Raw genomic sequence first — 27,756 nt, forward strand, 5'->3', positions numbered from 1 at the left:
ACATACATATAAAAAATATATAAATATCATAATAATTAAATATTATAGTATTTAATAAGTAAAAAATTTCTCTACATAAATCTAATTTATTAGATCATATTCCGAAGGATATGAATTCACATAAAAATTCATAATTTACTAATTACTAGATTGCGAGCTTTTATGCATTTATACGAAATTTGGAATTTCAAAATTGCGCGGAATGCACATAATATGAGAAAATATATGAATTGTCCAAGGTATAACGCTCTCTGTAATACTTGGTAGATAAAGCAATTTTCTACCGAGATTCTACTTCTCTAATAAAATTCTCAAAAATATAAATTTAGCTAAAGATCCGCAGTTTACTAAATATGTTGATTTGAAAATTGGCGCGATACACGCTACCGACAGAGATACCAACTGTAAATACAACACAAACGTTGCGTCATATTGCGCACTGGTTCCGAGTAGTGTGTCGCGAATCTCGTTTTCGAAAGAAGCACGCACACACATGCCGCGTCGTGAAATCAAACCATCGGCCCGGGAAACAACAGTGCATAAATCACAAGCGACAATTCACAGTGTTCGTCGAATGAAAACAGTTTTGGCGCGTGTGGTTGCGTACGTGTCGCGTGACTGTCGATTCACGTATCTGTGCGCGCTCGGTAGGTCAAAATGGCGTGAACCGACTGTGCGATTTTAGGTTATCTCTGCTCGTGACAAACCACCGCAAGTCTAGAAAACAAAGACGCCTGTCCGTTCCTCAGTGGTATCCTTTCTTTCGAGAGCTCACCGAAATCCTCCACGTGCGTTTTCGTGTTCAAGTTACATGAGTTATGAAGACGGAATGCCCGCAGGCGGTAACAGTCGTTTCCGCGGTTACCCAGCGCGGATGTCCGAGCGACAACAGCTCGCGCTTCTTCTTCAAATGACCTCCCAGGAAATAGCATCAGGTGAGAAGAAGGAACACATTATCAAACACAAGCACATGCACAATTTAATACTCTGATGAAATACATAACACATTGTCGATGGTCAAACAATAATGCTCCATGTGATCCACCATGCATATACACCTTTTACGCTGAACATCTTTCATGCGTTCGGACGAGTTATTTTTTATTTCTTTTTATGTTTACACAGATGTACTTAGTTGACAATAAAATTCACCACAACGTAACTTTACGTTACTTTGTACATAGGTTAGTCGAAGAATGTACTTGACAGCTGGATTACTTGTTTGATCGCGAGTTTACGTGTTTATTTCTTTATTGGTACACTGATAAGTAACACTCGCGCGAACTACGCAGTTTTGTACCTCCCGATAGGCACCTAGTTTTCTGCTGTGTATTGCTCATTTTATCGAAACAAACTGCAATGCGAAATCGGGGCTAGTTACTTCGCGCGAACGAGTTTTGCCCGCCTGTACTTTCCATTCAGGCCTGCCAACCACGTAATTTTATGTTAGTCAAGTTCCCGCGGTTCTGCTGCGGCAAATAGCGCCTTCCAATTTTAACAAAGGAAAGAGAGAGGGTTATGTTAATGTAAATAATTGACGTGCGCTCGAGTTCCCGCCATAAGAGAAATGACCTGACAGCAACACCGATTGCCGGTAACTTGTTGCAACTACAATATTCATATAGGTAATGTAACTACGCGACTGTAATATGTAAAACCGTAACTAAGAGTGAATTCAAATGACCGAAGATTAAACGCTAGATTTAAGATTAAGTATTAGAAATAATGTAATTCATTTAAACTTTTAATTCTAAGCACACTATTTTTGTATATTTGTTAAATGATTGTACATTTAACAGTAATTGTTACGGCCTATAGACTTACGAGAGGCTAAAACTCGTTTTTAATAAAAAACAGAAAGAAAGTGTATATATAACGTAGCTGATCAATTCTATTACTTTGTACGTATTTGGCATTTTCCAGTTTACATATCCGAATTTTATAACATTTAATATTTATTTATTAATAATATTTATTAATATTTAATAATATTTATTTTTCTTTATATATTGAAGGGACACTTAATAATATATTCAATATTTTTTTCAAGTAAATAGACGAACACCCAAGGTAACGTTATAATAATTAAATTGCAATGTATGTTTTTTTCTATTGGTTATTATACATGGTGGTTGGTAACTGGTGGTACAAGCGGAAAGGGGATGATTCTACGTGAAAAAAGAAGTCGAAAATATAGAATAAAAATTTTTCGTTCGAGGCTCTGTTTTCGAGAAAATTGACTTTGGATTTTCGCTCTGTACGCGTGCACTTTATCATGTCCCGTTATAACGGATCTCACCGTAGATCGTTGTCTCGATGGAAAAATTAAAAAAAAAAAAATTTTTATTCTATATTTTCGACTTCTTTTTTCGCGTAGAATCACCCCCTTTCCGCTTGTACCACCAGTTACCAACCACCTTGTATAATTTACAAGCAAGAGTTTTGCGTGTTTGTTTCGCGTTACATGATTTAGCAAATGATGATTCATAAAAGATCTAACTCATCTATTTGTTTTCAGGCGGAAATCGAACAGAGAACACAACTGCATCAAATACTACTTCAAGGTCATCATCATTGCAACAGCGAGGATCAAAGGGCCGCTGGACGAGCAAAAATGGGGAATCGGCAGTTCAGGCGTCTATCAATCGTAAAGAAGATTTTCGAGTGCGGCAGATGCTCGTGAATGGTTATGATATCAATGCTAAGGAAGGAAATGGTAAGTAAACTACAGTTTTTTTGTTTTTCACCCCACTTTTATTTTATTTTATTCTATTTTATTTATAGACATATAATCCCATATCATCCCATTTTCGTTCATAGCAATTTCAAACATAAACCCTATAGTAATCGTTATAACTTATAACCGTATTTCTTGATGCTTGTATTATTATTTCTAACGTCAATGAATAGCAATTAGCTTTTTCTTTGATATATCCCGTAATACGATGTACTTATGTTTACTATTTAAAAGAGACGCAGTAAGTAAAAATCAATCGTTAATTGGTATATCTATATTTTTTAATATATATATGTTATACGAAAAATAGTAAATTGTATATTTTTAGAATCCGTATCTAGAACCCCTAATTAGCTTTTTTATGTATATCAGAAAGGAAAGAACGATTCTGAATTGACGCCATATGGTTCTAAATGAGAATCCAAGCTTCTTATTTCCCCTTATATGTCTAAAATAGTTGTTTTAGCTCTTAAACATGTAAACTTTAACATTAACACTTTACCGATTCTATAACTATATCTCTCACTTTATCTCTTCCATACACAGTACATAATTATAGCGTGATAGAAGCCAGAAAGTTTTCTTTTAAACGAAAGACAACATTGTCGGGGTCGGTCACCTCCGTTCGTTCTTGTGTATAGTAGAGAGTAGAGTAGAGATTCTCGTCAATAAATGAAAGCGACGGTGCACGACCTTCCTAAACGCAGGAAGTCAGCGGGTCCGGGTTCATTCATATACAATCCACCTTCGTTGCTCGGCTACCCTTTCTCTGTCCCGTTTCGTCCCATTACCCTTTAAGGTCGAAGAAACAGATGGAACAAGCTACTTACAAGGCATAACTAACAAGTTTTTTCAGCTTCTTCTTTCCATTTTTCATTTTTTTAATTAATTGTTTTGAATCATAATGCATATATAAAATATTTTCCCATCGTTGTACTTATTTTAATATTCATGATTGATCATATATTAATATGAAATTTTGTTTTACCATATAAACATAGTTTCATGCGATTATAAAAATTTAACACGAGGGTGAAGCGCAAACTTTAATTAAGAAATCGTGAAGGCTTTAAAACGTATTAATTTTTGCTATTTATAGCAGTTAAATATAATGCATTTCAATACCGAAATAAGGCAAGTAGATAAAAAGATATTCTGGTTATTAAATGTTTTATATACTAGATGTGTTCACGTCACAAAACAGTAATCGCCAATCAGCATCATATTTTAGTTGATCAGGTGTACAAATTAACTAAAAAAAAAAAAAAATGGGGAAAGAAATATTTAAAAAAACTGCATTGATACGAGCAACCATTGATACGATGCCCCTTCAAATAATACGCAAGACGAACAGCACGCAGCTGGTGCTAGATTCACACAACGGTTCCGCAGGCACTGTGGAAACTTTTGCGAGCAACGAACTCATCAACGAGCAGCGAATACCGTTTAGAAAGCAATACATATATTAAAGGGCTTATTTGCGAAAGATCTGCTTATATCCTGCTCACGAGCTTCAAGATCATTACAACGTTGCCTCCATTTAACGAACAGTCTGCGAGCAGCTCGCGAATTGAGTCGTTCACAGGCCAAAATGGTTAACCTCACTATAAACAATTTTTGAAATTTTAGTGTCAAAGTACTTGTGATTATGTTATGCTTATCTTTTATAATTTTATCGATTTTCTTTACTTTTTGTTTTGTGGAATTAAGCGATTTGGTAAATAAACGCCTGACCTGTTTGTGTACAGTCCTAGCAAGTGTGGATTCGGCATTAGGAATAACTCCGTTGGTCACTTTCCCTTTTAGCGTATCTTGCGTGGTTGCATAAGTGGGCTCCAATCTCCGACAAAATTGAAACTATTCCATAACGCGAAGGTCGAATTTGAATGATGCCGTAGGCCGTAGAATATCATAATGTTATAGTGGAAGTGGAGAGCGAATGGTGAGTCAAGTCGTAAGCTCACATGTACTTACGTGTACCTAATACCTACCGTGCGAAGACAATGTCTCCTCGGCGTAAGATACCTATATATATGTAATAGGGTATTCACCAACACTGTAGTCACAGGTGCACGACATCCTTGTTGTTCAGGGGTTGCGGAGGGATGAAACATCCAGCGTTGGGCTTGGGAGGGGCGGCAGACAACTCTCGTACAGATCAATACTCGAGACAGGGCCGCACTGTTCCACATAATTTTTCATCTCCGATTGCTATAGGTCTGGGATTTTCGGCGTTTATATTTTAGACAATATTTAAGGGTGGAATTGTATTAGACGCTAAATCATATTTTCCGAATGTATAATATTGGAAGAAAGTATTCGATAACTGACTTTATTAGTATTTTTTGTATTGATGACGAATATTGTAGTTTTGTGTTAGAAAATGATACAAGCTACCCGATAGTTGATTTGATTATAGTTCCTGAAAATTGATTAGTTTTAGTACCAGAACCTATATATTAAAAATATCTGAATGTTTAAGGTAGGACAAATATTGCGTATATAATTCTCAATTTTATAATAATAATGCTACATATAGCTTTTTGTTTTAATATCAAATGTACCACGTTCTCTCTCATTCTCTCTCTTTTTGCCCCCTGTTTTTGCCCTCTCTTTTTCTTTTGGTAATATTAGGAAGATTATTTGACATAAGAACCGCAATATATGGCATGACTTTGAAGTTGATGATAAGACTTGAAGAATATTTCCTTTAAATGTTAAAATTATTTAAAACAATTTTTAGTAGCACAACTACTGAAGAATGTCTCCCTGGAAGATGTTCTCCCTCAGATTGTTCTCAATTAATTAAAATATGCAATTTCTCTTTACAATATTTAATATAAATTTTTTAAGTGAATATTGGTAAATATTAACTGAACATTTAAAATAATGTTTATAATGGGACGATTTTTAATTACAAGATAATGTACAAGAAATTCGTTCTTTTTCAGACGAGAAAAGTTATATAGCTATATATAGGGAATCATCTAGTTGTTAATGCTTGAAACGACAATAATAAATGACTTCGTTTACCCAGTAGTAGAATAATCATTTAACAGATATAATAAACGAAATCATAAAATAGAATTCATTTTCTTTTGAAATATCATAAAATCGTATTACATTTATTTCTTTTTTTTTGGCTCTTATTGTAAATTTTCTCCTTAAATCTCAACAATATATGCAAAAAATGATGAAAATCATAAGAAGATTCAATATCTTCATGAATATTATAATCTATTTTCTGAAGTTGTACCATTTTGTGAAACAATTCACTTTCCTTAAGTGTTTTCACAATGGTGATCATTTTTAATGAAAGTTCGGCCCTGGCTTACCTGCGAGACGATGCCGACGACAAATCCAATGTTTCCACAGAGAATTTCGAACTCGGCTTTAAAGCTGAAGATTCGGTGTACCGCTGTGCCGTGCCATGCATTCTTGAGGAAGTAATCTTTAATACCAGTGGGCGTTGGACTCACGTATACAAAGATTATATATAGTCACTACCAATATCTACTCAATATAGTCATTCATTTATTTCGAACCAAACTCGTATATAATTTTCTGTAACTCTATACACGTGCATACATCGGAAACATCCTTTGTTGGTATGTTCTACCTTCATTCCTCGCAAACTCGTATATAATTTTCTGTAACTTCTTCATACATATATACAAACATCCTATCTAACGCTAAAAAGTTCAAATGACATTTTCGCTTACACAATAACCTATTGAAAAGGTCAACGTACTAAACGCAAAAGATATTCATACAAACGTCAATGATACGTCAAAATAATACACTAGTTAAAAATATTATAACATGTGTATATCCAGGAAGATGTATGTATGTACAAATGTACATGTACGTATATATATAGAGCTACGAGAACTGATTTTTATCCGGATCTTTCGATTTTGTATAGCAGCATCCGGTCTTCCGTATATCTCTATTATATGTATGCTTTTATGTATATATCAGGTACGAAATGTGGAATTTGTTACTCTTTTTTGTTTTCTTTTCTTTCCTTTCTTTTTTTTTCTTTTTTTTGAGATATTTATGTCGCCGTGTAAAATTGACTAAAGTTTTGAAGTAGAATCTCCAGTCAGTAATGTAATTAAAGTGAATGCAGTTTTCATCAGACTGGTCAGAGAAGGAGAAGGCGGTATCGGGCGCCGCCCGTGTCTTAAAGCCGATATACCACTCAAGAAATGACGGGCTTGTTTATCGCGACGTCGCGTCGCGTCGCGTCTGTTCCGAACTTATTTTCGCTGGTGGTAACCATATGTGTTCTCTCACGAAAACAAAATGACGCCATCTGTGCCTACGTGACACCTTTTCTAAGACATCCGCGAATTATGTATGTCGAGATAGTATGTACATGAAATCTTTTCGTCACGCTACATTTCGAATAGCGAAATATCAGATGTCTGATTATTCTCGTCTGCTGCAAACAATTTTAGAATGGGAACATTCGTTTGATATGAATAAATATCGTCCCGTTATAAGGAATGTATTTAACAAGTTGTTGAAAATGAAAATGAAACCCGAACTATTTCCCTGTTTTTCTTTTTTCGGAATTAACGTGCTCGCTGAACGGATGGAACCATTTAAAGTGACCGCAAAAGATTACATTTCTTGGAAATTAATCGAAATAACAGAAATATTTTATTCCAAATACATACTTCGAAAATCATTTCGAATATATTGAGTTTCTTTTTATGACAATTATTTATTATATTATATTTATATAATGTAATATTACATATATTATACATGCATATATATACTATATACAACATTAAGTTCAAGCAATAGATTTTATTTACAACATTTATAACTTAACTCTCACTCATCCTCTCATTCTTCAAAGTAATATTATATATAATATCATATATTATTATATTATATTTTAATTATTACTACAAATTACCTAATATATGATAGAAAAATGTATGTTTCATTGCATTCTAAATTCGACATAATAGTGCTCCCCTCCCCCTTCTTAATGCCTAGAATTCTTAATCCCAAAGTCACACAATGTCCCACCATATATGTGTGTATGTATGTACCCCAAAAAGGATCTGAATACTTGAAAGAGAGAAAGAATTTTGTACCCTGATCCATAATAGTTATTAGGAAAATAATTTGAGTATCTGGTATGCCTTGACCGATTCAGTTTAACCTGCAGTAATTCCTAATTTCGAAGCAGATGTTTCTAATGAATCAATCTATAGAATTTAATACCTTATTGCCAGGTATCTCAAGCGCGTTTAATGTCAGGTAAACGAGTAGTACTATACTTTCATTGCTTTAATGTCATTCTATATAAAAATTTCTAATCAACGAACATAGACAACGCGGTATAACTATTGCACGATCCTTGCATAATCGAAATTATCACGTTCGTGTTTATCGCAAGATCACATCGGCTGAAAATTTCAAGTGCGAAACCTTGAAAAACGTTTTCCTCGCGATATTAATCGTCCAAGGATTTCTTCTATTACCTCGCACGCCATCGACTGTTCAGTTATTCGCGTTTTCTGTTTCTCACGAATGGTGGGGATAAAGCATTTTATCGTTCGTTGAATGTCAGACCGTTGATAAACAGGAAATGTGTTTTACCAATGAAACACGCGGTGTGAAAGGAACGAGAATAAAAGTCTAGAATCTTGAAACACGACGAGTTCCATCTTTGCTCGTAAATGGCCAGCTTTATTCTAACGGCGGAGATATCGATCGGGAAGAAAACCAACGAATGTCGCAACTCCTCGACAAGGATCGTACACTAGTCAAGTTAACATGACAGTTCACAGGACGTTCAGATTCGAATCTTTTTGCGAATACACTGAGAGAACATCAATTACTTGAAAGCATCGCATTTTTTCCCTTTGTCTAAATGGAACACACAGATTCTTGGAGACGCTTCTATTGGTTATTATTCTTCTAGAATTTAATAATAAGATTACATTCTTTCCTTTAATTCCTTTTTAGCTCTTTACTTATTTATTTTTCCTTTATCTATTCTTTTCATAAATTTTTTTTTATAACAATATGTACTACATATACTACAATATGTAAAAAGTGTAAAAAATATAATTTATTAGAAAAATTTGTGTTTGTAATACTTAATTGAACGTTTAGTTAAAATTTTAGTAATCTTTCATTTTATATTATTACATAATTGCTACTATATTAGAACCGTACCCACGGTTTTGTGTTAATATTTTTAAATAATTGAGGACAGGGAGAAAGAGAGAGAATTAGAGTAGCAGACAAGAATATAAATATAATAAACGAAAATTGGTAAAGAATATAATATGCAATAATTTAACTTGCAATTAATTGCAATATATCCCTCTACATGGGCGATCTATTTAGAAAAACATTTACATACTCCTAAAAAATAGTATATCCTCTGAAATATTGATAAATTTGACTTTTCACAAAATCATTCAATTAACGTTTACCGGGCTATTTACCAGACTACGTACATATATACTTGATACTAACCACAACATGAAAGGAAGAGATAAAAGAGGTGGAACTCGATATTATAAAAATGTTATTGTCTTAGACTTTCCTGCCATTTTTGTCATATCTGGCAAACAGGCAAGTGGTTCGTGATACTCGAGATAGTTAATCAGAAAAAAATGCTAGAAAAAAAATAAAGCGGTCACGACAATCATACTAGTCTATCGCCTTTAAAGTAAACGTTGCTTTTCATGTGTGCAAATACCCTAAGAGCATGTCTCGTCCCTCTCGTATTCACTAGTAAGCCACACGTCGACCAAACATGCCAGTCTTCTCTCTGAGTCCGCCCTCATCAGCCCTCATGGCAATTTGGCATTCTACCGAATCACGTTTTCACTTTTTCAACCAGTCTGTACTTACTTTGTTTCCTATTTCCTGCTTCCTTTCCCATATCTCATTTGTTCATCTCTCGAACGCTTTACAGACGTAACGATCGTAAATATCGCTGATTTCATCCAACGATTTTAAAAGGTTTGTTTTTGTCGATGGCGACCCTTCTCCTGTTTTTAGAAGACGCACACGGCCATCTTGATTTATTGCACTGGTCACTAAGGCTGGTTTCACACAGAAGTATGCGTATCGCGAGCTGCGTACCGTATGTATGTCGCCATGTGTTTCAATGTTTTATCTGTCACCTTCGTACGAAAAGTACCTATCATTGCCAAAATAAACAAAACGAATATGTCTATTCAGTATCTATCATATGTATACCTCTGTGTGAACCCAGTCTGAAAGCTTCGTAACACTTATGTTCTGTCTTATTAAAATAAATAATTCGCAAAGTATTCAAACAGTTAATGGATGATGAAGAAAAGACCTTCCTACACATCAGAATGTCTATGCACGATTTAAATGTTCTTTTAGGGAAAATAGAAAATTCCACGAAAAAAACAATACAACTTTCAAGGAAGGTATAAGTCCAAGAGAAAAGCAAGCAGTATGTTTGAGGTAAATCTTTTTATTAATGAAAAGCATATAAAAATTAAATTATTTATCTATATATGTGCATCGAATTTATTTAAGTGTTGGTTGGTTGCTGTGGAGTGATCGTTTGTAGTGACTCTAGTGTACATGGTGACGGTGTGGGTGTTGAAACGGCTGATGAATTTAGTGACTCTGATGAAAAATGTTGGCGATTTGTATTGGAAAGTTCTTGTATTTGTAATTCGGATATCACAGAGGAAACGCGAGCTTTAGCTATTATTTGATTGTATGGTGATAGTTTTTTAACAGTTAACGCTATACTTTTAAAAAATAAATCTATGTCGTCCATAGTTTGTTGTTCTTCATTTACGGTCCTATTAGTATTACTTGAAGCATAATCCATTAATACTGCTGTTGCTGGTTCTCTTTTCATCTTTCTTCTGAATGTTTCTATTGGTATGTCGCTAACTTTAGAAGATGATGATCTTTCTATTAAATTGCTATTGTCTTCTGTCGTATTGACGTCATCCAGTTCATCATTAGATTCGTCACTGACGTGTACTTGTACTGAGGTAATAGTTTCTCTTTCCTTCATATATGGAATTAAAAATGACATTTCATCTTCGTATCTCCATTTTCTAATTTTATTTGCGGCTTGTCCGCTTTTTGTATCTTTCCTTTTCCTTAGTGATCTGCGAAAACTATCTCGCAAACTGTTCCATTGTTTTTTGCAATGTTTAGCTAGAATAGTTGAAGAAAATTAACAACTATCGTAGGTGTCATAGTAATTAGAGCTAAAATATATGCTGTTTTCCAGATTTCTAGCGACCAGTGATTCATAATTTTCGATTACCGATTAGGCCATACTGCTGTTTCATTTATCATATATAATTGAGGTTTACAAGGCAATAATTAAATACCCTTTGTCCACAGTATATCGCTATACTCAGTCAGGTTAAGTGGCTTACAATAACTGATGAATTTCGGAAAACGGAATTTTCTTAATTATATTCATGCTTTAAGGGAAAAGCATATGATTATTGTTACATCACCTAACAGCGGGTTCATTTTAATTGCAAAGAAGCATTTTCTATTATCTTATTAGCTTTAGTAAATGCCAATTATAAATTTATATGAGTTGATATCGGATCGTACGGAAAGAATAGCGATGGCGGAATATTTTGTAATTCAAAATTAGAAAAATATATAAGAAACATAATGTACCGAAGCGCCTCGTAATATTCGAAACCGTAACTCGATAATCCCGCTAAGTAGCATTATAATTATCGGCATCCACAAGCGAGAAGAGTGTCAGAAAAATATTTTCTGAATTTTAATGCAAAAATTCAAACTATACCAGGAAAAAATTCAATTAAGTCCAGAACATGCGGATAAAATTATTACTCAACGACCTATATTCTACACAACTATATTACATCTCACAATTTTCAACTATCAGCTGCGGAACCTTTAGGAAGAATTTCGTCTTAGCAAAATCTTCCATTGCAAGGTGTTAGTAATACTTCTGTAGCGTCTTATATTAGAGATACATTTAAGGACTTCTTTAACAATGAATTTGGAAATATTAAGTAGTTACATACAAAAAACAAATTATAAAGTTATGTACAGACAGTATGAGGCTGACCCGTGAGGCTGCCTCAACCAATAGCTGCCTCATGTAATAACGTAGAATACGCGAGGCAAGCAAGCGAGGCAGAGTATGCTGCAGTTACACTTTCGATAAAGTCGTCTCAATCTTCCATACGCATCTAAACGAATCATTGACTCTTCCCGAGGCAGTCTCGCGAGTCAGCCTCGCACTCGCTATACATAGCTTAAGATGTAAGAACACGTGGATAATATTCATTCCACTAGGGAAAATAAAATCTGATTATACGTTACCTACCTGGTTCATTTAGCATTTTTCCAATTTCTTTCCAGGCAGCATCCTTTTTATCATTATCACTATAACTTTTATCTTCCTGATTGTATAAAAAACTATAGTACCTGACTAATTCTATTAATTTTTCGTTGTGCATTATAAAATATAGATAGATTACACGTTCGTCCACTAGCAAGATTCTGCCTGAAATAAATGCATGTCAAGGTGAATTTATGTTATCCGTTCAGACACGGAACGGTTACGGCACGGTTCCGTTCATGACTGGTGTGCTAAGCGCTGAAGCGCAGAAGCGGCACGTGAGGAAATGCTGCCACCGACACTTGTGCAGATACAGGATATAGCTATAGGATGTGTCCGCCTTCGTATACAGATATCATAGCGAATACAGCCACATGCTTTTATGCAGTGGTGACTGTGACCACCGTCTTGTAGAGCGCACGACTGACTGTGTCGTTGGCGGGATCAGCCCGCGTCCGATTGGCGAAAAAGAACGTTCTTGGCTCACCGTTGGTGGGGGGTCGCGGGGAAAGGCGGAGCCAATCGTCGACATAGCGACGCAACATGGCCTCTAGTTCGCGAGGGGCCGTGTTCGCGTGCACGTCGAGCACGTACACGTACGGACTTTCCCCCGGCGGACCGACAGATGTCGCCCTGACCGCCTTTGAATCGTCAAGATCGGCGTGACAATCGGTCTTGCAAGAAAAAAGGAGATCGAGAAAGAACCTGTTTATTGTAAAAAAAAAAAAAAAAAAAAAGAAAAGAACGTGATCAAATATCAGTACGGTCAAAAGCATTTGTGGGAATGAGTTGAAACAGAAGATTTAGCATTGCCTATAATATCAAGCTTTAGAAGACACTGAGAATGATGATAGCTCATCCGTTACATTTCGAAGCATCGAAACTTTTGTTGGATCTTTCGAAACCTTTCCTCTCGAAAAAGGAGTCATTTCTTGCCAATTAATTGTTGTTTAATCAGGTGTGTTGTGCGTTGTTATAAGAACTGTACTGTGGTAGAGCAATCGGAATTTTGTTTAGACATGTACACACGAGATTGTGAAGATACTAATTAAATATCTTAGGGAAGTGTTGAGAGTGTGTGTATATATCGAGACTGAAAATTTGTGCTAATTTGTCAAGTGTCCTAATTGTCCATATCGTGTTGACAAACTACGTAGACCTTAAATGTAATGAAAATATTATTCTAATAGAACGAAGGGAGAAGGAGAAAGAAATGTTACTTCCCTTAGAATGTTGATCAAATAATCCAAATATTAGAAATTATTGTGTACATTCTACCAAACGTTTACCTTGAACCACAGTTACATTATTCCTATATTCTGTATTATATTTTATCGACGTCTAGACATTTGACATGTTTGAAGCAATTTTTGGAAGAGCACGCCCATAAGCTTTTATTTCTGTTTTATTTGTGACTATAGATATTACAGGTGTGAGTTCACCTGATGAAAGTACAGCAATTGCCCCTGATAGCCCATGCTCTCCGGCTGAAACAAGCGCATCTGCGCCGTCAAAGGAACAAGAACAAGAGCAACAGCAACTGCAGATTTACGATCACCATTCTCAATTTCAACAACAGCAGCAACGTACGACCGGAAGTGCGCCAGCCGCTGCACCGCACGTTGCTGAGGACAGTGGAGCCCCCTGTGAGATGCGGAGGACACCACCGCAAAATAAAGGTGAGTTTATATGCAATCTTCTTATGCACTGATATTATTTGCACAATAATTTACTAAGATTATAGTGTACTAAAGTACTTAGATAGACAGATGTTTACGTATTTATGAAAAATCTAGATAAAAAATGCACAGAATGCATATAGTATATAAAATTATGTGAACTTATTAAAGTTTAATATTATTCTCTGTTTAAACTACATTCCTTTAGTTGTATTCATAAAAATAATATTGTATAAATATCTATAGATTGCTAATAATATTAGTGAATTGATAAATGATAAGTTGTCGGACAACAATTAGCTGGCTTGTAATTAGTACAATCACTTGTAGAATTTTACTCTATATTACTAAGTTTCTTTACACAAGACAATAATTCAAATTATTATTTATGACACTTTGTAAATAATATCAGTTTAATTATGCAAAAAGGCCCTGATATTATTTTTTTACTACTTTTTAAAATTGAAGTTTAATTCTTACATGGAATTCAATCTTTTCATGCATGCTAAGTTCTCTCATAAGTACTTTTATATTGAATATATCGAAAAAAATGAATATTTTTTAAATATATAAAGTAGATGTGCAAATAATTTTAAATTCAATTAGTATACATATGTAAGTATACATTAGTAATACATATGTAATCACATCCACAGTAATGTATGTTTGACGACATAATGTTTTAGTTGATAATATTATTATTTGGAATGCTTTAAAATGATAATTTTAAATAAATTCACAAAAGTCATTTTCATTATCTAACAATGTAATTAATACAATTAATAAAATGTTTTTATATTCTTTATCTTTATTCTTTATACTAAAAAATAAAACGATTAATTAAAAAGATATGTTAAAGTTAAGAAAAGATTTCATGTGTTCATACTTACTAATATTTATTTATTGATAACTACTAATGCATTTTGCTGTATCGTTTTACCGATATAATAAAAACCGACTTTACCGACATAGCTCTTAACAAGTTTCTTTTTGATAAATGTAATAAAGACATAAAAAAAAAGAAAACATAGTTAAAAACCACACGTTACAACAATCTTATATTATATGTATATTGAAGTTGATAATTACATATAGAATAGATACATTTAAAAAGATGATGCAAAAATAATCTTTATTTTGTTTATATATGTTTTCTTTTTTCATAAAACAACCTTCAGAAAATTTTCATATAAGAATATTATTTAAATTCCTAATAAATATTTTCAACTGCGAAACTGAATTCATAGCCGGAAAAATAAAGAAAGTAGACAAATCATTTTGCATCCTGTATTATTATACAAATTATTCAAAAACTGAAGATAGAACTACAAAACAGAAAAATTTTCCATTTATCTCTGTTACCATAACATCAGAGTATCATGAAAAATTGTCCTATCGGATGCAATATGTACTCGGTGCATTGTGAAACACATACAAGATCGTGGCAATTAGCAAGATTATTCTTTTCATCACACATAAGCGCATGATAAATATTTAATACGATCGTAACCTATCTATACGCGCGTGCGCGTACAATGTGTATCGCTCGTATAGCTTATGGACACGCGTGAGCGTGCAATCACTACCGATCGGTAATAATAGCGGGCGATGCAGAAACAGCACTTAATTAGACGTGACATTCCCCAGTAGTGACGCGTCGGTATCGTGCGCGCGATGCAGTGCCGCGCCTGGTAGAAGTTGGTCGAGACGGAGACGCGGCGACACAGTCGCGAGCCGGTTCCTCTCTCTCTTAGCTCTCTCATCGTCAGTGTCTTCGCTCTAGCGCGTTGTGTGGGAGCCGTACGAGTGGCAGTAGTGTACACACGCTGCTTCGACGGTTACTGAACTTCTCGTCGGCCTGTATACTTTTTGTATTCTACGCTCGATCGTCACATTGTCCTTTTTTGCCCATTATATTATTCTGCGATTATCAATCGAGAATCATTGTATCGTCAGGAGCCGTATTAGTTGGTGGTCCGTCGCGGGAGCAGGTATGCGCTCGTGGTTACGTTTGTACACGTTCGAAACACTCTGGCTGCCATCGTTTGATCCAAAAGTACCGTTACCAGCAAGTACCGTCGACCACGTGGCTTAGCGCGTGTTTCTACTCTCTTAACGTGCGTCGTTCCATCGAGTCGACGTCCCGTTTACCGACGACATTCGATATCAACCTAGAAAGAAGCGTCAGTCGCGAACCAGGAGTGCTGAACCTTGGAATACATCTCTTCGCTGCTGTTCTCTTTGCTGTCGAACGAGAGAGGGACAAAGGCAGACTTGTACGAGGTGAGAGAAGGGGGAGAAAAAGAGGGAGAAGGTGCGAGAGAGAGAGAGAGAGAGAGCGCGCGAGCGAGCGAGCGAGCGAGCATGCTGACTGGCAAGTACATTGGACACGTTTGCGCTCGCGGGCTGCGTCCATCGACACCACTAGGGTGATCGTACCTCCGAAAGGGGTCTGTGTTGCAGTTATTGCAACAGCGCACCATTTTCTAACAAGCTACCTTGGGTTATTTACGTCTCGTTTGTCTTTTAATTCTGTAATCGGAAACCGAATTTTTGTGTTGAATGATTTTGGTACAAGTATACATTTTAAGATTCAGAAGTCTAAATGATTTATATTCACAATTGATAATTCAATATTGTGGTCATCTATGTTGAAACCGTGGCTAACGTAAAAATCGTGTCAATATCGCATACCTTTTTGTTTCTTTATCTTTTTCTTCTAAAGTCAGGAGTTGAATTATTATTTTGAACAATTCCGGATAAGATACAGGTGTCTAAATCGGTGATTTTCAATCTTTTCCAAAATTATGTTTGGTACAAGTAAGGGCATTTACACCGAATAGATTTTGTTGCACTGGTTGTTATCACTTATTTATTTGACAGTGTAAGTGACTAAATGCATAATAATAAATGTAATTAACTTATCACATGGTTTTAAGTATTTCCGCGGCATACTGGTTGAAAATTTCTGATCTAGATGATTTATACTTGTGATTAATATTGCAGGCTTCTACGTCGAAACCGTTAACGCAAAAATCGTGTCAATATCGCAGTCTTCGCAGTTTATTGGTCGTTAACAAAGTCAAATCGAAGACTAGGAAATGTTTAACCGCGACAATTAAACGTACGTGCATAGCGAGGAACAAAACCGGTTGCGTAGTTTGTCTCGTTCATTTCGCGGAACATGTTGGAAACATGATATAGCATGTTCGCTACGCTCGCTTTCAATGTAGCTGAAATCTTTTAAACTTCAGCTTAACGATATGCTAATCTTTCGCAATAGGAACTGACAGATAGTCCGTAGGAGGAAACAACGACATTTTACAGAGCAGTATCTCGGTTGACCTTGATTCTCGTTGTAACATTTTGTCATTGAGCTGATCGATAATTGGATTTAGATCAGTACTTCACTAGTCGATCGGCCATTACGAACTGTTCATCTGCAAATCTTGTTTTAATCGCGGTATAATAATGTTTTCAAGAACGATAATATGTACATACATTTTTACGTATATATATTTGTTTTTTTAAAGCAGAAAGATAGAAACCATGTTATATACTTATGCAAGACGTTTACGTTTAATTGAATTAATTGAAGTATTATATATGTATTTTGTGTATTATATATGTATATGTATGTATATATGTATATATATGTATATGTGAAGTATTATATATAATTTTAATGCAATGATTTGTGTGGTATGTCAAAAGATAATTGTCATCGATTGTACAATTATCTTTGTTGCTACAAGTTAATGAACTTCTCCTGCAAACAATATCCGATAAAACGCGTTTCGTTATCGGTCAAAAAGGGTATGATATCTTCATTCGTCGGATAAAAACTAACTCTCGATTTGTGTTTTGCAAGGTCAGGAACGAAAGCGAACAGAATAAACGACTTCTAGTATATTCCTTCAACGATATATAAAACAATTCCGCGTGTATTTTATAAATCTTATCTTTTCAGCTATCTCATCGATTTTCAATATTTGATCTGTCGAACGTCAATATTATAGTTAACTTCTCTTGCGCGTGATTACGTTTTATGGAAATTTACATGTTATTTTGAGCGCGTGATATTTACATAATACATGTATTTAGCGAATCGTGAAATATAATCATCTCGATTAGTACGACGTGATTGATAAATCGTCTCGCTCGATAGCTTTTTTAACGTATTAATGATTCACTCCCTTGAAGACAGATTTCTTCTATCGCGCAGGAAGTGGGAGGGCGGAGCGTATATGTGTACATATGTACATACACACTATGAAATAATATACGTTGCATTCCGAGAAGCACGTACGTCGGATACACTGTGATATTTGCTTATCGTCGTTTCTCGGTAAGAAAGTTCCATAAATATGTAATGCCTTTGAGAGAGATATAGGGAGGTCATAAAATCGGTCAGGTGTTAAAGTTTACATGTTTCGAGAGTGAAAACAGTAATTCGCAACATACGGTGGAGATAAAAAGTCCGAGATTTCATTTAGAATCGTATTGCATTAATTCAGAATTACTTCTCCTTTTGTAATGTATCTAGAAAGATTGTATATATATAGCACGCAATCTGGAAAACAGATTCTGAAATTGCACAATTTGCTATTTTTCATACGATGCATAGATTTTATTAGGTCGAATAATAAGTTCGTTAAAGCGCACATTAAGTGTTATTAGTTTCATATAAAAGTTATTCATTTAGTTTAATTGTTATAATTAGTTTACTTATCCTATTTATTTATAAATATGTGTATCTATCGTCAAAAATTCAGATTTATGAGTCTTTATAATCTTTAAACAATTTTTTATAATATTCTGTTTGGGATTTGGAATGGCTGTCCGTTTATGACTCGGACAACACATATACCTGTTTTGGGAAAGTTCGAATTGCCTACTTCCCCAAGTTGTAAACCTTACGACGCGGACCTCATTAATCCGGCTCGAAGGACCAATATGTTGCGAATTCTCAACTAACAGGCAATCAGTCAGATTGTAATAGATCGGTTAATATCGCGAACCTTGAACGACATTAACGCTCAAGGTGTAGATAAATTAAATATATCAAGTAGTAGTATGGTTTGGTTATTTATTTGCACTTTTTAGTATACAAGAAGAGATTAACGTTCTCATGAAGACTGTTGTAAGATGTTGTGGATACTGCCACCAGAAACTTCGTTTCGTCCTTATGTACTGATTTTTCGTCCCTGGGTTTTCCATGATTTAATTGTGTACTCTCGTGGGCGCATATCCTCTGCTATTGCCACCTGTTTACCTTTTACCTTACCATCGGGCACTTAGGGTGTGTTTTAACCTCTTAATGAGGTCCGCATTGTAAGATTTACAGCTTTGGGAAGTAGGTAATTCGGACTTTCCCAAAAAAGGTAGATTTGTTGTCCGAGTAATAAACGGACGACCACTTCAAATCCCGAACATATTCTTCAAAACGCCTATCCTAACGAAAGGAGAACTCAGTATAAGGAAATTTTATATATCAATACGCAGATGATTTTTGCAGTCTAAAATTGAAGGTCTTCTATAAGATGGGTAGGGTTTTGGGTGCGGTTATTATCAATCGATGTCGCTGACTAATGGTTTAATTTACAATCCCGCTATATTTATGCAACAACCTAACATTGTGCTACGTGCGTAGCCGCGACACTAGCGATAAACATATTTGTTTCAATTTCGATCGATTAAAAGGAGCATCGACTAATGTGAAGCGTCACTATGTGCCTACTGTGATTCGAGGGTATTGTTTGTAGATTCCAGTGGCGGAACATCACGCGATAATTCATGTGAAACATAATACTTTAAGGCTTTTTTTTAATTACTCGGGCTAAAGATTGTTACAACTTTCAATTTTCAAGGCATCTTTACTGGGCATGCGTTATAAAAGTAACGTATAGAATTCCCTCTATACGTAACAATAAGCAAAACAATCTTTATTTGTATACTTATGTATAGAATTCTTCCAACGCGCAATAATAAACAAAGTAATTTCCATTTTAAATTCATATTTTTTATTTCACCGTAAGTGGTCGCAAGACCTTCGTCTTCCGATCTACTAAACGGTTTAAAAACGAATCAGAATACTCTTTTCGGCCGATGCGATCAAGTCGAACGGAATTTTCTAAAGTAATTAAAAAGCATCAAGGCATCTGTATACGGTGAAATCATTTCCGTGAATCGTCAGCGTTGTAAGAGGCGGCGAACAACTACGAATTCATTGACTAGCGAAGTTGGTGTATTTTGGGATACACTATTCGCAAGCGCCAAGTTTCATTGGCACAATTCCCTCTTCCGAAAGAGCGAGAGAGGGAGAGGGAGAGAGAGAGAGAGAGAGAGAGAGAGAGAGGAAGGAACATGGTGCAGATGGGAGGGGGAACTACGATCAATGACCAAACGAAAGAGATCTTAATAAAAGTACGATGCTATTTAGAGATTATCTTAGAGTGGAATCGATATTAAACGTGCAACGTTTTCATGCAATTCGGCATAGGTATTGATCCTGAATTCTGCAATTATAGAGTGACGTTCGCGTTAACTCGTAGATTTAATTATATATTGATCGAGAGCAGTGCTTGCGTCAGCATCGCTTTCAACATTGCACGGTATCCTAGAATCTCTCGAAACAAGCGTTCCATGAAATCACCGGGACAAGCCTCGTATTATTGCTACGCCACGGAATCCGTTTTCCCGCTCGGCTCGCGAATCTCTCGGGCCAATTCCGCCCGTTAAAATACGATTATGTTGGCGAACGTAATTGTATCTCGCGATGGATCCTTTCGTACACCTAATGAACGTACGCTTGTCACGTACACTATAATTTTAGTATTCCATTTGCGTTTGCCACTTAATCGAGGTATTCTGGCCTTTGACTCTCTAACTGAGATAGTCCGATCGCTAAACTTTACCGACTTCTAACGATCTAACCTTCACCATCAAATCGTGCAAAAGTCCGAAAATTATCCTACTCGATGATAAATTGTTCTTGCTCTGTAAAATGCTTTTGTAAATATTGATATGCGTAATACACGTTCATGTACATACAAGAGTGAGATTTCTGAACAACTAATTTATAGGAACAAAATAATTAACACGTTGACTGTCACGATGACAGCCATTGATCAATTTTATCAGTTACGTTACTACTTTTTTAGAATGATAAATAAGATAAAGATAAGGTACATTTCGTGAACTGCAAAATGTTCAACAACACGAACGACCCGAGTAACATTATTAAAAAAAAGATGCGCAAATATGATGTAATATTTCGCAAAAATTAAATGTTACGGTATTTTAAATTATTTCGACTTCCAGGGCAAAATATATAAAATATATAAGGCGATGTACAATTAATCAATTAACTAAAATAAATAATGAATATATAAATAACTGATTACTACAACACGACAGAAATTTCGAAAATAAAATACTCGAAAGATTAATCTCGATTCCATCGGTCGATAAATTTCGCTTATTGTACTGATCGCGTACCGCAACCAAGCGAATAAAAGGTTTAATATGGCATGCCTTCCTGTAACGCGATCGTTCGGTTAAAGGCCACTAATGAATCGATCGCGGATCGGGATGCCCCTCACTCTCCTCGAGGAACTCGTTCTCCCGGGGGTCCCTGTGATTAACGGCCGTACCCTCAATGATAGCAAGCAGCGGCTCATTCCTCTCTGGATCTCTTACCATCTTTGTCCTTCTTTCTTTCGAATGGTTTCCTCCTCTCCTTTTCACTTACCTTCTATTTCGTCCTCTTCTTTCTATCAATTTCTTTTTCTCTCTTTTCTCGGTTCCTTCAACTTCAACCATCCTCCATCTCTCCCTCTCCCTCGATGCCAGAGGAATACTGGTTTCGTGGAAACTCATTCCCCTGCTATTTCGTCGTTGTTCTTGCAATTAACCGGCATTTTCTTTTATCCACAGTCGATAGATCGGGAACCGGGCAGTCTGGAAGCTCGCCGAGGGTGACGCTTCGGCTCAACCAGGTGCGAGGAGCGAGGGATGAAAAGAAAGGAGGGGGTGCTACTAACTCCCGTCAAGGCGGCATAAACGCACAGGTATACATATGTACATACGTGAATATGTACCGGGGTGTCCCGCTATTGATGGTAATCGGCAACAAGGTGATTGATTCTATATATATGCGGGAATACAAATAGAAAATATAGAATAAGATATAACGCTTCGTTTAAAACGAGTTTGTAGATTTATCGAGTATAGTTGAACTTGGCTGATTGAATCGGATTAGACAGAAGTAAATAATCGATAGGAGTTATTGTATCTGTGAAAACGAGTCGAAGATGTAGAATAAAATTTGTTCATAAGACTCTTTGTTTCAGAGACACATAAATTTGAAAATTTATCAGACGTGCGTACCGGGCCAATTCTTAACTGAATATGTTTGAGCTTTATTTTATTGAAAATGAGACCTTAAATCGAGAAATTGTATCCCAAATTTTTTACACATTTTCACATTTAGAACAATCTTCTGCCGATTGTTTACTTCTAGCTAATCGGTAACTAGCCAGATTCACATATGCTAAACGAATTTTCAATGTCGATTTTCCGCGAAAATAAAACGTCAAATGAAAAATATTTATCTTATATTTCCGATATATTTTTTCATATAGAATCACCCTCTCGTCGGTTGTATCATTAATACTGGGACACCCTGTATATGCTGGTGTGTGTGTGTGCGTGTGCGTGTTCGTGTGCGTGTGTGTGTACTTTAGTACTTGATAGGTCTCTTCGATGAAAATCTGTGGTTTGGAACGATCGTTACGAATAACGTTAAATTTTTATGTTTACGAGAACCTGGGACATTAAGAAACAATCGTTAATTCAATTTAACTGACCAAAGCAATCACAGGAGCTTCGATGATGTATAAAATACATAGTACATAGTTAAGACTTGTTAATAGGAATTGTATATAAAAAGAAAAACACTAACCGATGTACTCAATAAATATATTAGTGATGTTTTTTACTTAATGTTCTAAGTTTTCGCTGACACTTAACGCAAATTAACTTTGCCACTCGTTTAAATACGGGTTTGTAAGAATGACGTTTAAAAGATGCGCATCGATTAGCGAACAGTACCGAGGTCATTGTTAAGAAGTATGACGATAAATATTATACTTACATTGGAAATAATGGAATATACGATAACGTGTAAAATGCTAACAAGCAAAAAAGTATTTGTATTTTACAAATTGTACGTTATTTGTAGTAACGATAAAGAATGTGTATGATTTGCGCATTGCGTCAAGAAATTGTATCATTTTTTAAACATGCATTTACAGAATCAAGGTCAAATGGAAACTTCGTCGAAGACGTCGTCAAACGTCTCGTCAGGGACCGTGAATGCCGTCTCGGGCTCCAGTACCTCTGGAAACACATCATCTACCGGTGACAGTGGCGACGTGTATGAATTCAAAAGTTCGAAAGAGCCAACACCAGTTAGGGGTGCAAGCTCGTCGCCGAATCCTAATCCCGAGAAAGATAAAGATGGTAACAAGTCTGCTAACAATCAAGGGAGTCAGAGTAGTGGTAACAACGTGTCTACTGCTGGTAGTGCGACAACATCTTCTGGTGAAACAGCGACCGCATCGATTACTACCGATGATGCTCCTGCGGTTTCAGCGTCGCCTTCGTCTAAGCGCGCGTTTGAAAGCGACAATGCGGAGGAACAGGACGAAGAGATTCGTCGGAAGAAACGAAAAGATTCAGAACCTGCGAAAGAAAATTTAAAAGGCACCACCACTGGAAGACAAAGCACTGGTAGAAATTCCGCTAATACTGGAGAAAAGGTTTGTTTTATTTGTATTATTAGCTATAAAGTATATAATTAAACTATTTATATAATCGGCGGAAGAAATAAATGAGAACAAACTGAAATCATTCGTAAATTGATTACTGTACGACAAAATGTGTAAAATAAAATTTATGATGCTAAGAGGAATATATGCATGCTGCACATTCGTTTCTTTTTTTTAAGATAATTGTTTAATGATGCTGTAATTAGTAATAAATTAATATTAAACTAGTATTTTTCCTTTCTTTGTAGTGTACAAAGTCGGGAAAACAAGGATCTGGCGCAACATCGAGCAAGAACAATCAAAACACAACTTCGATTAGTACGGACAGGAAAAGTCCAAGTACTTCTTCAATGGCAAGTAGTCCAAAGCCTTCTAATCCGTCTGGTTCAACGATTAGCTCTAAAACAACAACACCAGCACCTCCAGAATCCGATGGTGAGGACGATCGGTCTAAAGGATCAGATTCCAATTCAGCTCCTAAAGTACCACCTTTGAAGATAGTTATTCCACAAAGTACTACGTCCGAGCAAGAGCAGGGCAATAGAAACGGAAAGAGCACATCTAATAGGAGTCATCAGTTGCCCTATGTAGTTGCCAGTTCTAACAGTAATGATTCAACGGATAAAGAACAGAGTCAATCCACTAGTGGAACAACGAGTCCTACAGAAAGCGGAAATAATACAAAAAATGAGGATAAGAAAGATTTCAGTGGTGCCTTACACGGAGAAGAAAGATCAACGCATCACCAAAGAGTGTTGAGAAGTTCACATAGATCCGGTAATGGGAGTAATGGATCAGCAACCTTGAAAGAAACCTCCTCTTCTTCAGGAAATGGAAGTTATTCGAACTCGTCTCCATTACCAGTAACTACTTCGACGGATCGTTCCAATAATTCATCACCACAACAGAGGCATCATTCACCAACACCTGAAACTCCTGGTTCTGAATCGAATAAAAATACCTCAACGGAAGTCTCAAATTGCGGCACGACTTCGAAAACAAACATTATGACAGAAAAATCCGAGAAAAACAACGAAATTAGTGGAAAATGTCAAAAAGATAGCGGTACCGAAAATTCTGAAAATACTTCTACTACTACCTCATCGACGACGTCAAATGTAGGCACCCCGGCACCACCGGTTGAACTTCATCCTAGAAAAAGAAAAATGAAACCTAATAAAGAAGCACAACAAGCTGCTACTGCTGCCTCTAATGAAGCATCTGAAGCAACAAATACGGGTCCAGAAGTTCATCCACATGACCAACCAATTACTAATTGTTATCAATTGTTTTTAAACATTAGAAAACAGGTTCGTATATTTGCCGTTTTTAATATATTTCAACAATTCTTTTTATAAAAAATATATCGTAAGTACATTTTCTCTCTTTTAGATTGAACGAAGGAGAAAAGGCCTTTTTCCAGTTCAACCAAAACCACCTCAGGGGTTTAAAGATTATTTAATGAATCGTTGTACATACGTGTTAGCTGGGAATGCAAATAAAGAGCCCAACGTTAATCCTCCGGTTGGATTGCAAGGCGCTATGAAGGACTTGTATATTGAACAAGAAAAAGAGAGATATCGTCTTAGAATGCAGCATGTTGTTGAAAAAGAAAAACTAGTTTTGTCGGTAGAACAAGAAATCCTTAGAGTACATGGCAGAGCTGCTAGAGCTCTAGCCAATCAATCCCTTCCCTTCTCTGTTTGTACGATATTAAAGGATGAGGAAGTTTATAATGTTATTACTCCAGAACAAGAAGAGAAAGATAGAAACGCAAGGAGTAGATACAATGGTAGATTATTCTTGAGTTGGTTACAAGATGTAGATGATAAATGGGAGAAGATTAAGGTAAAAATTATAGCGGTTATTATAATATTTATACCTGAATTATATAGATTAGACAACTATAAATATATATATTGTCTTTAATTATTCAGGTTAAATTAATTCATGTTACGTAAAAACCGACTGATAATCTTTTTTCCATGAGTATCAGTTTAATAAGATGTAATACATTGATAAATGTTCCATTAAATATTGATTTATCTAAGTTAGGATAAAATTAAAGAAAAAATTACTATTTTAGGAAGCAATGTTACTCAGGCATCATAATGAAGCGGAATCATTACATGCTGTACAAAGAATGGATTGGGAATGGAAATTAAAGGAAGTTGGATTATGTGAATTCAAAGCAACACCACAAATAGAAGATATTCATGTTCCGATGGTGCATGTTTCAGATGACTTCGATTTACTCCCAGCTTAGTGTATAGTGATAACAATTGACTCGAGACGTTTCGCTCATTCCTTTGAAATAATCTCGAAGGATATACATAATTATAATCTGTGATCTCTTTAATAATGTATTTGCCGTTCTTGCACGGTTACCAAATTACATTGTACTGCTCTTAAAACTATTGTTACACAAGGAGGCTATATTTAAAAAACATTTGACTCTAATTAGATTATGTATTACATTATATTTATATTTTTAACTAACTTTTCAAAATTTATGTACCACATTATATAAATTATTTTTGTTTATGTTTAATACTTAATATGTTTTATTAACGCATTATATAATTAAAAGGATGAACACATGAAAATTATATCATCGGATGATTTGCAATATTTTACAAATTCAATAACTGTACAATCTCAAAAGTTAGTAATTTGGTACTGTATCTTTTAATATACAGTCTCTCGTAATAACGTATATATTTATTACGTTATTAATGTAAATATATACGTAATAACGTATATATTTTGTACCTAGCAACTTATATAGTGCTTTTAAATAATGTATAAAAATTTAGACTAAAAAGCCGTGTAATAAATGAAACTATACTTGTCAAATTATTTCTGTTCTTCATTTTTGTTTCCCATTGTTATTCTTTTATCTTGTGGTTGATTGATCGCAGTAATACGTAATTGCTCTACTTCAAAATCTATTGGTTTGTTATATTTCATAATAATTTTATAATGTTTGGGATCTATAAAATTGTTTTCATCAAAAAGCAAAGGTTTACCACCTACAAAACAGGTTGTAAATGCCCCTGTAATTTGTGTTTTAGGTTCAATAACATCATTTGGAGTAAATGTTATCTGTAATATACAAATCATAATTTTATACAAAATAGCTTAATTAAGTAATAAATAAGTTTAAAGAGACATAAATACCTCTCTTCTTTTGCAAAAAAATGAATATAATTTGGCGGTATACTTCTCTTCGTTAGGATAATAATACATTTCAATTACATATCTTTTTGTTAAGAGATGTATTAAAAGAGGACTACTTATAGTAAGTATATTCAATAGTGCAAATAATGTTCCTACACTTATTACATTATCTTCTTCTAAAATCTTCATGTAAATAATTGGTTGAGAAATTACTGATACAACTGATGATAACAAGGATATCATTTTAATATTACGGACTTTATTTGTTAATGTTCCATTGTATATCATTTCTCTTTCACTAGTGTTCCTTTCACTGTGTTTATCAGAAACATGCCTTACTTGCAAACATGGTATAAATTTCTGTAACATAAAAAATATATATTTCTGTGTTACTTTACAAAATAAAATTTGTATTTTGAAATGTCATATAAATCATGAAATAATATACAAAAAGGTTATAAATATACATAGAGTGAAAGAATAATTAGAATAAAGCTTATAATATACATATATTCATTGATAACTTCATAAAAATAAAATACTTCTTAAAAAGAATTTCTAACCTTGACGTTTCCGCATGTATAATACATAGACGTCCGTTTAAATGTAATAATTTCTTTCATGAACAGTTTCCTTTGGTTTAAAATGCAACTCCGCAAAAGTAAAGCCATGGTTAATAATTAACTGCAGTTTATTTTGGATTATTTAAATTATTCAAATATACAATAGGAATGTTATAAAATCGCCATGAACAGAGAAGCTTCAAATTGTTCATATATAGAGTGTTCAGTTTTTTCCGAACAACTTGCAGGAAACAAATGAAAACAAAAAAAATATTATATAATACGTAAAACTATGAAACATCAACAAAGTTAGAAGCAAATGTCAACTATACGATACAAAAATAACTATAAGATAAATTAATGCAATGAATTAATAACTTGATTA

General features: G+C 35.0%; 3 protein-coding genes across 4 annotated transcripts; 1 reads left to right on the forward strand and 2 right to left on the reverse strand.

Annotated features, from left to right (window-relative positions):
• Positions 1-443: 443 nt before the first annotated feature.
• Positions 444-26,487, forward strand: LOC117162165 (uncharacterized). Of its 2 annotated transcripts, XM_033344037.2 has the most exons (8): positions 444-935; positions 2,519-2,716; positions 13,538-13,795; positions 21,734-21,867; positions 23,113-23,619; positions 23,877-24,938; positions 25,021-25,476; positions 25,715-26,487. In XM_033344037.2, exons 1-8 carry the CDS (start codon positions 812-814, stop codon positions 25,892-25,894), a joined length of 2,919 nt encoding a protein of 972 aa, XP_033199928.2. In that variant the 5' UTR covers positions 444-811; the 3' UTR covers positions 25,895-26,487. The 2 variants fall into 2 exon arrangements, with proteins under 2 accessions (XP_033199928.2, XP_033199930.1); XM_033344039.2 differs by lacking the exons at positions 444-935; positions 2,519-2,716 and adding an exon at positions 12,941-13,074.
• On the reverse strand, positions 10,210-12,525 carry LOC117162170 (uncharacterized). Its single transcript, XM_033344047.2, has 2 exons — positions 12,102-12,525; positions 10,210-10,936 (listed from the first exon to the last, which is right to left on the reverse strand). Exons 1-2 carry the CDS (start codon positions 12,232-12,234, stop codon positions 10,290-10,292), a joined length of 780 nt encoding a protein of 259 aa, XP_033199938.1. The 5' UTR covers positions 12,235-12,525; the 3' UTR covers positions 10,210-10,289.
• On the reverse strand, positions 25,979-27,650 carry LOC117162171 (transmembrane protein 70 homolog, mitochondrial). Its single transcript, XM_076625681.1, has 3 exons — positions 27,372-27,650; positions 26,809-27,168; positions 25,979-26,733 (listed from the first exon to the last, which is right to left on the reverse strand). The coding sequence occupies exons 1-3, from the start codon at positions 27,477-27,479 to the stop codon at positions 26,485-26,487; spliced, it is 717 nt and encodes a 238-aa protein (XP_076481796.1). The 5' UTR covers positions 27,480-27,650; the 3' UTR covers positions 25,979-26,484.
• Between the last annotated feature and the right edge of the window lie 106 nt (positions 27,651-27,756).

The sequence above is a fragment of the Bombus vancouverensis genome, chromosome 2, assembly GCF_051014615.1.
Source record: "Bombus vancouverensis nearcticus chromosome 2, iyBomVanc1_principal, whole genome shotgun sequence".
Lineage (NCBI taxonomy): Eukaryota > Metazoa > Arthropoda > Insecta > Hymenoptera > Apidae > Bombus > Bombus vancouverensis.